Below are 14373 nucleotides of genomic sequence, written 5' to 3' on the forward strand. Positions count from 1 at the left end.
TATTATGTTTTGATATCAGTATTTCTAAATATCTAATTATATTGTTACTAACACACAGTATGATTTACATATCAATAAAAGCTGAACTAGACAAAAATACATTGAATGAGGTTATCAAGATGTTAACATACTCTCATTTAATTACATTCATTAAACAAAACAGATTTACAAAAAATAAACCTTTCTACAGGTTTGTAAACATTTAGTTTATTTTGGTTAATATATGCTAACATACTTTGTTGAATTTGTCACAGTTACAAAGTGCGTCAATATGAAGAATACAGCACCATAATTTTTTTCTACTAAATCTATTATTCTTCAAGACAAAGTTGACCTGTAAACCTTTAACTTTTGTTCATGGAATCACAAAAAGTCAGTTACTCGTCCAAACTGTAAGTCTTTGAGGTACAAGAGCTTTACATAATGGCAGTGAAATACAGTAAGAACTCTTTGAATGGCACAAGATAATTTCTTTTCCTCAGCGTTTTTCGTATCGGGATGCTAAAGAATGTTCTTATTTATTATTTTTCTTCAATCCTAGCTGGCCCTCAGTCAGTAGACACAAACGGTTCAACATGTGGACCACTCCAGACTCTGGTTTATAATTCACAGAAGAATATTTAAGCTGCAGAGAAACAAATTGTAGACAACCTGCACTTAAGCTTTGGTCTTTCCTTTCTTCTGCAGCCGGGTCCGTGTGGGCTCAGTGAGGACTAAAGGCTCCTGGATGATCATGGCGGGGTACTTCTTGTTCAGCAGCTCCACCTCCACCTTCTGTCCCACAGAGCACAGCCCCACAGGCAGGTAGCCAAACGCCAGGCTCTGCTGGCTGTTGTAGCTATAGGCTCCGGATGTTGTGTTTCCGACAACCTGGGAAGAACAAAGGACTCCGGCTCAATAAGAAAAACAAAAATTAAACTAGATGTGAGCCTATGACCTCATTTTTGCTAACCTTTCCATTGTGCCAAATGGTCTCGTTGCCTTCAGGGTCAATATTGTCTGTATCAACGGAGAAGTAGGACAGTTTCCTCTTCAAACCCTTGGCTTTGATCTCCTGAAGCGCTGCTTTGCCAATAAAGTCTGCAGGCTGCTCAAAGACAAGCACAGAGAGCATATTTAGTTTTTGACCTTACAACCAATAATTTGAATATGAACAGCTGTATGATAAAATTAACACAGTCACCTTATTCAGTTTTATGAAATAATCCAGCCCAGCCTCCAGGGGATTGGTGTCACAGTTCATCTGTAAACATCAACAAGTTGTTTACGTTAATAAAAAGACAGACCTTATGTTTTAGACTATATATATCAAAAGTGCTAAGTTCTGTAAAAAAGAAACATTTTATAGGGTCTCCACTATGCACTAATAATCTTTGATTGTTGCTGTATAATTCACACAGAAAGAAAATGAAATCTTGGTGTCCTTTTGTCACAACTAGCAGTCTTTATGGATATCAAAGCCTAGTTCTAATATAATGGAACCTAATTTTTGGGTTAGGGGTTAGGTTTATGGCTAAGGTGTGAATTGAGTTGAAGTTAGGGTTAGGGTTACGGTTTGTCAAGTATTAATAATAGTAAGGTTTCCGGTAACAGTCAGGGTTAGGCTTCAAAAATAGAATGTTCTAATAAGGATGAAAATACAAACGTGAGTACCTCAGCTCCCCAGCCTCTAAAGCCCTTCTCCAGTCTGAGCGATGCCATGGCATAGGTTCCAAAGTTGTCAATTCCTTCATCTTTTCCAGCTTCCATCATGGCCTTGTACACAGCTGCCATGTTCTTCTGGTCGATGTACAACTCCCAGCCCAGCTCACCTACAAACATAAATGCACTGGCAGTCAGAGCAGCAAATATCCTTAAAGAAAGACAGAGAGAAAATAACCATTGCCATATATGTATGTACAGTATACACACACACACCCACACACACACACACACCCACACACACACACACACACACACACACACACACACACACACACACACATATATATATATATATGATTTATTTATATAATGTTTACAGTTGTTTTTTTAACTTGGACCTGAGCCACTGAGACATAGAAAAACTAAAAACCAGGATGTTACCAACGGCCTGTCTCAAAGACACTATTTGTTTCCATTATTTTAACATGTAACTTACTGGAGGGAAATGAGCAGGAGCTTGTACGCAATACTGTGTAAAACCAACTAGATACAGTTGGAATTACCCCCACGCTTTGGGCTCTGGAAATCAGCTCCTGGAGAGGGGTGGGACTCTCTCTTAGTTGCCCAGAGAGAGAGGCATCAGGCAGGTGTAGGGATACCCACAATCCCCTGGCTCAGTGTTGGAGTTCTCCCAGGTGAAAGAGAATGTTGCCTCTCTGCAGCTCCGAGCTGCACTCAGAAAGGTTCTGACTGTTTGTACATATGTTCCAAGTAGCAGTTTAGATTACCCGGACTTAATGGAGTCTTAAGATGTGATCCTAAAAGAGGTTGTTCTCCTGGATGACTTCCCATGTGGGTAATAATGAAGTCATCTGGAGGGGAGTGATTAGGAGGAAAGGCCTCTTTGATCAGAATCTAAACAGTGGTTTGTTGTTGGACTTCTGTGCTAAACATGGGCTTTCTATAATGAACACCATATTCAAGCACAAGGTGGTACATAAGTGTACTTGGTATCCAGCCACCTTGGGCCAAATGTCAGTGACTGATTTTGTAATTATATCATCAGATCTACAGCCCTATGTCTTGCATACTAGAGTTAAAAAATAGGCAGAACTGTCAAATTATCACCACCTGGTGGTGAGTTGCATCCAGGAATAGGGGTGACCACAGGACAGACCTGGCGAAACCAAACAAACAGTGAGGGTAAACTTGGAATGTCTGGCAGAACCCGCTACCTGCGAGATCTTCAATTTTGACCTTTGGCACAGTCTTTGCCCTTGATGGGAGTATTTCTCTCTCTATATATAATTATATTGATACTAACACACAGTATACTTTACATATCAATTAAGGCGGTAGCAACCAAAGGACCTGTTGTTGGACACCAGGGGTGATAGAAACCATTAAGCTGAAGAAGACGTTCTGTCTAGTTTCAAGATACTTGGGTATATTAGCTTATGCCAGTTTTTTTTTATTATTAAAAGTCTCAGTTAAGTTTTACCAATGGTTCATCTCCTGATTGAAGATCATTATTCTCCTGTGGACAAATGAAAAGTTTTGGCCTGTCCAGTACCAGTGTAAGAGATCCTGATAGCCCGGACAGGAATTCCAGCCAACTGGATGGACTTGCATTGGAGAAATTTGAACGCAGCGTCACTCATATCTTCGTCTGTCAACTTCTGGAGAACTTTCCTGGAACTTGGTCCTGCAATGCCAAGCACACCTGTTTCCTCTGTTACATTGCTGATGTCCACTTCATACCCTCCCTCTGCCGCTTCTGTTTCTATCCACCTGAGTCAAACACAAAGAGCAAAGATGTTTTGATATTCTGACATCAAGATCCCTGCTTTTTGCACATTTGATAATTTTAAGCTCACTTGTGTGACTGAAAAATTTAAGTCTTTGCCACATGTCAGCAATTAGCGCCACACTTCAGGGAGTAGTTTGTGTCCACTTGAGGTTGTTGCATTGCAACAAAACTTCCCCTGTCTCTTGGGTTCTGTCAGAGTGTTGCTTCCAGAGAAGTGTTTCAGTGTTCTTTACTGCCTTCTAACGGGAGCAAACGAAGGGGTGTTTTGTGTTGTATTAACAGGTGCAGGGCAGTTTTAAGTTTCTGTGAGAGAGTTATTCAGCACAGCTTGATGACAGGCTCACCCTGGCCTGAATTGTCAACACTTTGAGCTCTGTGCAGAGGGTATGAAAGTTTCTGTTGAAACTCGTTCTGTGTATGCTATATGTTATATACATTTAAAACTAGAGGTGTAGTGGTTTTAGATTCAGATGTAAATTGGAAAGTTTAGGATGCTAAATTCCCAGAATCCAGTTTCAGACATGTCCAGTTAAAAATAAAACAAAGTTCTAAAGCCAAATCATGGTTCAAAATATGTGAGATGGGGGTGGTTTAATAAAATCCACTCCTTTGTAGATAAACATCCCAGTTCTTCAAACTTAGTCTTCAATTAACTTAAATTAAACATGTCTATAAGAAACATTCAGTCACAGAGGTTAAATTGCAGTTTTGTGACCATCTAATGAGTAATTCCGCTGGAGCGCTAAAATTCAATAGAAAGCAAAAGCAGAAATAAAATCAGTTAAGCAAAATGTAACAAAAAATCTGTGTTTGATTGGTTGAAGAGCCCCTGATTGATGTGACTGACCTGAGGTCATGGAGTTCTGATCCTGAGCCTGTGACGAGCAAGAACTCTCCAGGTGCCAGCTGGGTGATGGTGACCTCAGCAAAGACTTTCCCAGCAGGAGTTAACATGTGACTGATATTTGTCTGACCCACCTGGAAATTAACAATTTCAAAAAAGGTGTGATGACAAAACTGTTTAAGAAGGCACAGGTGCACATGCAGCTCTTTGGTTTCTCTGCAGTAGCTCTTTGTAACTTCGACCCAAAGTACCAAGGAAATAAATGTTTATGTTTAGAGCCACAATACAAAAAACTAATTGTAACAGTTCTCTTATTCAGTTTTCTGCAATATGAGAATAGAATTTCTGTAACAGAAAGATAATATTAAGACAAAAACAACAATCAAATATCAACAATTAAATCTCTCTCTTAACTCTTATGTTTACTTACATAATTTGCTGGTATAAAACTATCTGCATTATTTTTTTAATTGGGGTACTTGATAATTCCCCACAAATATAGTAAGAATTCACATAGGCCTCCATAATTCAGAGGCTACATTTTATCAAGTGGTTCCATGAGATCGGGTAATGATTCAGTTTAGTTCTTTTCCTTTGTCCTAAAATGTATAAATACTATTTTTTATTTGTAACAAATATACATAGTATTTATATGTAGTATTCATATACAATAAAATTCAATAATGAGTTGCATTATTCCATTTTTTAGTATATCTTTATTTCAGTCTTTAAGGAGGTTTTGCAGCTCTGGATGAATTATTTTTAGTGGGAAAAGGGGCCAAAATTGTTAATCTGATTGTAAAAGTTGTAGCCCCCTGATTGAGCATCAACACTAGAATCAGCATTTATGTTCTTACACGTTCACAGCTGCACTGACTGAACAGTTCACATACAGTCTACCTTTGGCATGGTATTCGCAAACAGGTGATCCAGCAGCTTGATCGAGTCCTTCCCCTTCAAAACAAACTTGCCAAAAGGTGTGAGGTCGATCACTCCCACCTTCTCCATCACCAGTCTGCACTCTCTGCCGACAGGTTCGAACCAGTTGGTACGTTGGAAACTGGGCCTGAATACAGGACAAAAATCAGTGATCACTTTAGTTCTTGTGTCTGACATTTAAACAAGCAGCAGCTTTTCTCCTTTCTTGTTTACTTTGTTGATGGGTTGACTGCAAAGCTGTTGCTGCATTTTGAACAATGGTTAAAAATCTTTGCAATGAAAAATCAAGATTACAGCTTTTATGTCTGTGTTAGCTAAAGCTTTAAAGAAATCCCATTGTTGGAAGAGGGATTCTGTGGAAAAGTTGTGAGTATTGTGGCACTTTTTATGTTATAACTAAATAAAGCACTCAAGGACTGACAGCAGGAGTGGCTGTATTTTCACAATCATGATTGCAGTTAAACATATTTTGGATAGTCTTACTGTCTGGATTTTTTTCTCTTTCAGAGTAACATCATAACTCTTACATTTTTCTTATTTTGGTGGCAAAAGCAGGACACAAGAAAACACTCTATCAGGCATTATCTTCACAGATGAGCATAGTTTTCTATCACTGGTAGACATTATGACTTCAAGCAGTTTTCGCTGGTTCACCGTGATCAAGTTACTGATAATCACAACACTTCAGTTTTATTTGCAATTTCTGACCTCGGCATATCCTCCAAGTCATCATTAAATGATTAATTGAAGTTTTAATCAGCATTTGTGGATGTCACAGTCGACTGTGTTTACAGACAATGATTTGTGGAAGTGTCCTTGAGCCAATCCAGTGATATCCAGAACAGAATCAGATCTGTTTTTAATGCAGTGCTGCCTGAGGGCCTGAAGATTGTTCCATTAATTTTAGATGCAGTTTTTCACAGACTAGTGAACCTCTGTCCATCTTCACTTCTGAAAGATTCATGCTCCTTTTTTACCCAGTCCTCTTACTAACCAGTTGTCTACCAGAAATTCTTTCCTGTAGGAAGCACCCCAAGCTGAACCAGATTAGTTGATTAGTTGTGGCAGCCATCTTGAATTGGGTTGACTCCAGATGTTAATCGGTTGTAGATGTACAGCCAGTACCTACTTTACGAGTTTCATTAAAATCCTTCTAGCAATTCATGACGTTTTTGCTAACAGACAGGGTTGACTCCAACACTTAATGTAAAAGTTTGAAGCAAACATGTTGCACAATTTGTTGCACTTTAAGTATGGGTTGGGGACTATGCTCAGCTACTACCACAGCCAATTTTAGGCAAATATCTGTAGATCTGACTGACTTATAGCCATCTTTGTGCTAAAAGGTCCTTGGTGTGGCAGCAATCTTGAATCAAGCTAATTCCAAAAGTAAATCAGTTGTAAATGTACGTCCAAAAATTACTTTCTGAAAGTTTTCTGTTCAGTGATTCATGAGATATTTTGTACAGACAAACTCACAACCAAGGAATTACTTTACCACTTGCCTTTTGGTGGCAGGTGATAATTATTCGCTCAAACAAAAAACACACACACATACACACACTGGCAAAAACACTATCACTCTGCCTTCACCTTCAGGCAATAATACATTTGTGTATCTTCATGGGAATTATAAAGAATTGTTAAACCCAAAGTTAATTTATTTTGTTGTTTAAATTACAGCAAAATCACAGAGTGAAAGAACAACCATACTTGTATCCGATGTCGTCTCCAGGTTTGTAGAACCAGTGAGGTTGTTCCCAGCCGGCATGAAAGCCCATGGAGCATTTGTCCTTCAGCAGCTCGTAGACACCACTTGTCCTGGAGGTTGGTCGACCAGCAAAGCGCTCCTCCTTCGGGTAACCCACTGGGGAGACCAAAATCATGAGATTTCATGGCAGGTATATAATGAGGGTTTTCTCCATGGAGTGCTGGAAGCAATATAGTATTGTTATTCTCTTCTTACCGACATTGTTGAAGCCATATGATTCTCTAGCTTTGGCACACATGAAAGGGATGTCTGTCCACTTGCTGTAGCGGTTCGGGTCACATTCGATCAGGTCGTAAGGAGGTTCTCCATTCCTAATCCAGTCACTCAGGAACTTACCCATCCCACCAGCATGGATCACTCCATACCTGGGCACATAACGAATCATGGATCAATATGAATCACAATAACTCAGGGTCCACATCTCAAACATCAGTGTTTTTGGGGCATGAATGAAGCAAGCATTATGTTACCAAAAAGTCCATCTGTTTTACAAACCAAAGCTTTTTAAGGGAATATAAAGCAGAATCAGTATTTTATCCCCAACAGCTATTACATATTTCTGTTTAAAACATGCTATCCAAGGAACAGTTCAGTATCAATTATGACTTTTATAACCCCAAAACCTGCAATTATACAAACCATCCTTTTTTTCTAAGAACTTTGTTACTGGTTAACTTTTACCACAGAAAAAAATAAATAAGTTGTGGTGATTCTTGTTCAAGTTCTGCAATTATACAAACCATTCTTCGTACCCCTCTGTGTGAGTGAACTAATATCCTCAGGCCTCCTGCTCCTCATTGTTTCTCCACTGTCAGGAATCTTGGAGTGTTTTTAGACAGTTCTCTTAAATATGAGAAGCAAGTGTCCACAGCTGTCAAAACCAGTTTTTTAGATCATCTTGTGTTGAGAAATGACAGAATTATGGCTGTTTTGGTCAAACCTTGAAAAAGACATCATGTCCAATGTCACGCAGTCAGTGAGAGCCCAAAATATGTGTTTAAGATGACTTTTAGCTACTATCACACCAAATTTTTGCTCACTATTTAGAGTTTGCAAAAGTTGTTTAGCTGTGGTGGCCTTCTCCAATTGAGTTGACTCCAAAAGCTAATTAGTTGTAGATGTACATCTAATAATTACTCTTGAGTTTTATTTCAATACATTATTGCCCACCTTTTGCCTTTCAGTGGAAGGCAATCATTTTTTTTAATCATTTTTTTTAAATTTAACATCTACCTTCAAGTCAATGAGCTGAAGCAGCCTGAACTGCTCTTCTTAATGTCCCCTATGCCAGATAAATGCCCCTCTGTCACAACAAATTCTGTTATTTTTCATAAAGTCATGCAGTGTTCAGATCTCCTGATTGAGCACACACCCGAAGCCAATGGCAGTCCAGTAGTTCCGGACTCCACAATGTGGTCCCACCATGGGCAGCAGGTCAGGGGTGTATGTGATTGGTCCAGACACAACATTAATGATGTCCGCTTTCTTCAGGACTGGAATCATTTCCATGGCCATCTCTATATGTTCCATTATCCTGTCAAGGTCCGACTCAAACAGTTCCTTTCCAAAACCTTCAGTGAACATGGAACACAGTGAGAGATAACGTTTAACTTCCAAAAGGTTGCAAGTTATGCAGTAAACATAAATAAACATAGATAATAGAGAAACTGCATTTTCTGTAAAAATACAGTGTGAATGCTGAGTGCTGAAAAACATCACTGATGTCTGTTAAAGAAATTGTTAAAGGTAAAACAAAGAGAACAAATGCTAAAATTAGCAAAAGCTAAAATCAACAGAACAGTAGGCAAAAGACAAAATTAGCTAAACAGAAGGGAATTGCTAAAAATAGCAGGTAATAGCAAAAACCACACAAACAGTAGCTAAGAGCACTAATGAGCAAGACAGTAGGTAAGAGTTAAATTAGCAATATTATAGGTAAAGTTGCAATTAGCAAAACAGCCTCTAAAAGCTAAAACTAGCAAACCAGTTGTTGAAAGCGAAAATCATCAGAACAGTAGCTTAATTCTAGAGTTAGCAAAACAGCAGGTAAAAACAAAGATTAACAAAACAGGAGGTAAAAGATAAAAATTAATAAAATAGCAGATAAAATCTAAGCCCAAACAAATAGTAGCTAAATGCTAAAACAGCTAAAATTATCAAAACTGTAGGTGAAAGCGAAAATCATCAGAATAGCAGCTAAAAGCTAAAATGAGCAAAACAGTAGCTAAAAGCCAAAAATCTTAAAACAGTAGGTAAAAGTCAGAAGTTAGTAAAACATTGGAAAAATCTAACATTTGCAAAATAGAAGGTAAAAGTTAAGATACGCAAAACTCTAAGTAAAAGCTTAAATTTTCTAAACAGCGGCTAAATGCTGAATTTAGCAAACAAGTAGCTAAAAGCTAAAACTTTTTCAAAACAGTAGCTAAATGCTGAAAATGATTTTAAAGAGAACCAAGTTTTTTTCAAAATGTGAAGAGATCTCAATGCATTTCTATGAGAAAAAATTTAAATCATATAAATAATTCAAGAAGTATAAAAGTTACAAAAACCAAAAGTCATAGCTGTAATGTCTTGAACGAGCTGAATACTTGATACTTGAATGGCTAAAATAGCAGAAAGTATGGTGAAGCTGAGTCTAAAAATGTACAAAATAAACTATAAACAAGAAGACTCAGCATTCACACAATATAGGTTTCTCATGTGTGGCACTGAGACCTGGAGGAACGCCGTCTCTGACCCAGGAGTCCTGCAGCACCATCTTCTCCGTCTTCTCATATGGGCCAAAGAGCAGACCATCTCTCTCCTGACGCAGGTAGTAGGAGCCCTCCAGGTCCCTTATGACGGCCAGCTCCTTCTTTAGAGCCTTCACCTCTGGAACCGTTGCCGTCACTACATACTGGTGGTGCACGGGGATAGTAGGGTGCTCAAAACCAATCATCTGACCCACCTCACGGGCCCAGAAACCTAAAACCAGACAGAGGTGGGATCAGGTTAACTGACAGTATGAACAGGCCTTATTTTTTATCAGTAAAATATGATATATTAAGCTTTTCTGTCCAAAAGTGAAGTTTTGAGTGAAAAAAACAAACACTTTTTAAAGATTTTTTTTTAAATATAAGAAAAATAAAATTAGGTAACTGATGAAAAAAAGTCTTAGGATTGAGATCAGGACTTTGTGATTTCCACTCCAAAACACAGACTTTGTTGTTCTTAAGTCACTTTGTAACTAATGTGGTCGTATGTTTAGGATCATTGTGTATTTAAAAACCCATTTGTGCCCAGCTTTAACTTCTTGGCTGATGTCCTGAGATGTTGCTTCAATATTTCCACATAATGTTCTTTCCTCATGATGCCATCTATTTTGTGAAATGCATCAGTCCTTCCTGCAGCAGAACACTCCACAACATGATGCTGACAGCCTCGTGCTGCACAGCTGGGATGGTGTTGTCAGGTTTCCAAGCTTCCACCTTTTTCTTCCAAATGTAAAAATGGTCATTATGACTAAACAGTTAAATTTTAGTTTCATCAGACCACAGGACATGTCTCCAGAAATGAAGGTCTTTGTCCCTGTGTGTTTTTGCAAACTGTAGTCTGGATTTTGTATTTTGCTTTTGAAGTAATGGCTTCTTCCTCTCTGAGTGGCCTTTCAGCCCATGTTGGTCCAGGACTTGTTTCACTGTGGATAATGACACTCAGCTTCAGCAGCATCTTCACAAGCTCTTTTGCTTTTGGTTTGGAGTTGATACACACATTTCACACCAAAACATATTCATTTCAGACATAGAACCCATCGCCTTCCTGAGCAGTATGATGGCAGAACATTCCTACTGTGTCTTTACACAAAAAACAACCACAGAAATAAAATAAGTGTTTGATAAGTTGCACAATAAACATTTTAAAGGTACCTCACATCCTCTAAAATACAAACACTGTGCAGTGAGTATTTAGAAATAATCAAGCAATGCAAACAGCAGCTGAAAATGTGCCGATAAACTGCTTCATTTTCAGATGAAATACAGTTTACTTTAGTTTATAAATTAACAGCCTCCAAACCAAAATACTGTGTTTTGAATCTGTTACATGGAAATTTAACTCAGACCCCTGTGATCTGTGTGTGACCTGGACCAGCTGGAGTGCTGTGGATTTATGTTTTCTGCAGCAAAATATTTCATTAATAAATACAGACAACTGTAAACATCAGTAGTCCAAATAATCTGTACAACTGCATGATATTCTGCAGCTGTTGTGTACCAGGGTTTTGGTAGTAATTTGGTAGTTGTCATTTAATCCCATTGAGAAAACTCCCCTCAGCTTTTCAAACTGCGCAGCTGTTGGTCAAACATGTTTTTAGGCTGCATGGGATCCCTCAGGAGAATCGCCGTTTTGCTGACCGGAGAAGGAGACCTACTCCACTATACACAACTGGTCAAAAGGTTTGGCTTTCAACGAAGGATATTCCATTGAAATCGATGTCTAGGAAGTTGCATATCACCTGCCGCCTTCTAAGCCAGAGGTTGTTTTTTCATTTTGTGTTGAGAAATGACACATCAGACAGTTAAAACTCCTGAGGATAGTATATAGAAAGTGATGGAACAGAAGAAACTACAGAGAACTTAGTTAAGAATGAAATAGGCATTTCTTGATGGAATGCATATTGCCAGCCGCATTGCATGCCTGAGTTTGTAAACGGCTCTCGGCCATGACCACCTCAAATTTCAGCTCAATATCTGTGAAACTGACTAATTTAGAGCCATGTTTCATATTTTTCCAGTGTCAAAATTTGAGAAATGGGGTCAATCATTACAACCCCAATTCCAAAGAAGAAAAAACTAAATATATATTTTGCCAATCTCATCAACCCATATTTGATAGTAAACATACTAAATACTGAAACTATTTTGGATAAAATACGGTAATTTTGAATTTGATGGCAACAACAAGGATTTTAGCTGTTCAACAGTCCTGAGTCTTTTTACTGGATTTCATGCTGGATGGGAGCAGATATTGTTCTAAAACCTGTATTGATGGTGCCTCTCCAGATGAGTAAGCTGACAGAAAAAAAGGTTTATATTTTAATTGAATCTTTTGTATTTTTAATCATAAATTAGTCACTCAATTTTCCTTTTTTAATGCTGGTTCCTAAAAAGTAAATCCAGTTACCAAAGCATGCATGGACCCCTCAGCTGTTCTCTCTGGCTAAAATCTGTGGAAATGAAAACTGATGCTGGCTATTTTCCCACTGGGGGGGGTTACTGTACTTCAAGATGTGTCATCTGGTTTCTATTCGAAGAAATCCACACAGCAAAAGACTGAACAGAGACCAGAGGTCTATAGATACAAAATGACGTTAACGCACATGCATTAAAAAAAAAATAGGAGGACTAAAACATTTATCCAAATAAACATGTGGGTTGTAGTTTAGGCTAAACTACCAAGTTTTGCACAGAAAAATGCAGCAGCAAAAACCTAATAAAGTTTCAGGAGGTGTGCACATACTACTGCTTCAAGATTGGATGAAACCTGATCTGCTGGCCTGTTTGGATTGGCTGTCAGCCTGAAGGCAAGAAAAAATTACTATATTTGGCTTCAGTTAGTCAAGAAACTGCAGTTACACAATAGAAATAATCTAAACGTTTATTTGATTCTAACTTTATAAATTTAATCCTTAAAGTCCTAAACATACTGTACGTTTACTGTAAGTTGTGTATGGTGTCAAATTGCGCTTCAAGTTTAATTTTTATTTGGTTTATCTGTCAATTTTAATGTTAGAAAAAATAAGATGACTAATCAGAAATATCTGTGACCTACATACTGACATGTTACACAACACCTTCCACAGAGAAGAACTGGAGAAAGACTGAAGCAAATTCTTGAACCATTGCCGAGAAACCAAGCAGCAGTAGGAGGGGTGAAAGGAGCCACAAACAAAATCTCCCCAGATCCGGAATGGCCCAGTTCAAACCAAAAGATCTCCTCTGTGAACTCTGCAGACTGCAGTCTGTGTGGTCAAAGGTTTGCTGCTGTGAAGCATTTACAGATAAGGTCCTCTGCTCTGAGCACAGCTGCAGGAACGGATAATCTGTCTTTTTAAAGCATTAAAAGACATTTAGAACATTATGATTAGAAGTAAAAATGGACAGAGGTTCACCAATCTGTGAAAAATTGTATCTAAAATAGTGGAACAATTTCAGAATTGTAGGAGGGGCGAAAGGAGCCACAAACACCTCATGAAAAATTTGGAAGACTTAATATCCTCTATAGTTTATAATATCATCAAAATATTTCAAGAATCTAGGCAAATCTCTGAGCTCAAAGGACAAAAGGCTGAAAGTCAATATTAAATGTCCATGACCTTCAGACCCTCAGACAGCTCTGCATTAAAAACAGGTTTGAATCTGTCTGAACATGGTCACTGAATGGGCTCAGAAACACTTCCACTAATCATTGTCTGTATACACAGTTTGATGTGTCATCCAGAAATGCAGGTTAAAGAAATCCAGAAATGCAGGTTAAAGCTCTATCATGCAAAGAAGAACCATATATGAACACTGCTGTCTTCTGTGGGCTAAATGTCATTTTAAATGGACTGAGGCAAAGTGGAAATATGTTCTGTTGTTAGATGATTTGAAATTTGTTTGAAAACCACATTAGCCACATCCTTCATACTAAAGAGGAGAGGGACCATCCAGCCAGTTATCAGTGCACAGTTCAACAGCCTGCCTCTCTGATGGTATGGGTGGGCATAGTGCCTCTGGCATGGGCAACTTACACATTTGGAAAAGCACCATCAATACATAAAAAGTATATGCAAGTTCTAGAACAACATATATTCCCATCCAGACAACTTCTTTTTTGGTGAAGGCATTGCATATTTGAGCAAGACAATGCTAAACTGCATTTTGCCTCCATTAAAACACTATGGCTTTGTAAGTACAAAGTACTGAAACTCATCTAAATACATCAAAATATGACTCCATTCTGTTTTGTGAACTCAAGGGGCATTTTAACATGTTTTATCATATTAATTAAGAACAAGTAATGTGCAATAATTCCTAAGATTGACAAAGTGTAAGTAATGACACATACCCATAAGTGGCTGCATAAAGTTGTAATTGTAATTGTAGATTGTAATTGTCGAACAATGACAGCTTTGGTGCTGCTGGAGAACATTGCTAATGGAAGAATTTGATGGGAGTGTGTTTTCAGGGATCCTCAAAAAAAGTTAAAAAACAAAAACAACTGGACTTCTATTCTGTAGCTGAAGACGTTTCGCTTCTCATCCGAGGAGCTTTCTCAATTCAGAAATAGAGAGTGTGGAGTTGAGCTTTTAAAGCTGAGATGTGATGTAAGCTGGATTGCTTGCAA

General features: G+C 38.2%; 1 protein-coding gene across 1 annotated transcript in view; it reads right to left on the reverse strand.

Annotated features, from left to right (window-relative positions):
- Positions 1-114: 114 nt before the first annotated feature.
- Positions 115-14373, reverse strand: part of dmgdh (dimethylglycine dehydrogenase) — a 25864-nt gene continuing 11605 nt past the window's right edge. The window contains exons 6-16 of the mRNA XM_017441545.3: positions 9724-9972; positions 8381-8579; positions 7204-7373; positions 6951-7104; positions 5199-5364; positions 4302-4432; positions 3218-3435; positions 1654-1811; positions 1184-1243; positions 953-1087; positions 115-870 (exon numbers count right to left, since the gene is read on the reverse strand). Of these exons, the coding sequence (XP_017297034.1) occupies positions 658-870; positions 953-1087; positions 1184-1243; positions 1654-1811; positions 3218-3435; positions 4302-4432; positions 5199-5364; positions 6951-7104; positions 7204-7373; positions 8381-8579; positions 9724-9972 (1853 nt within the window). The 3' untranslated portion in view covers positions 115-657. The remainder of the gene's footprint in view (positions 871-952; positions 1088-1183; positions 1244-1653; positions 1812-3217; positions 3436-4301; positions 4433-5198; positions 5365-6950; positions 7105-7203; positions 7374-8380; positions 8580-9723; positions 9973-14373) is intronic.

This window comes from Kryptolebias marmoratus, linkage group LG14, assembly GCF_001649575.2.
Source record: "Kryptolebias marmoratus isolate JLee-2015 linkage group LG14, ASM164957v2, whole genome shotgun sequence".
Taxonomy (NCBI): Eukaryota; Metazoa; Chordata; class Actinopteri; order Cyprinodontiformes; family Rivulidae; genus Kryptolebias; species Kryptolebias marmoratus.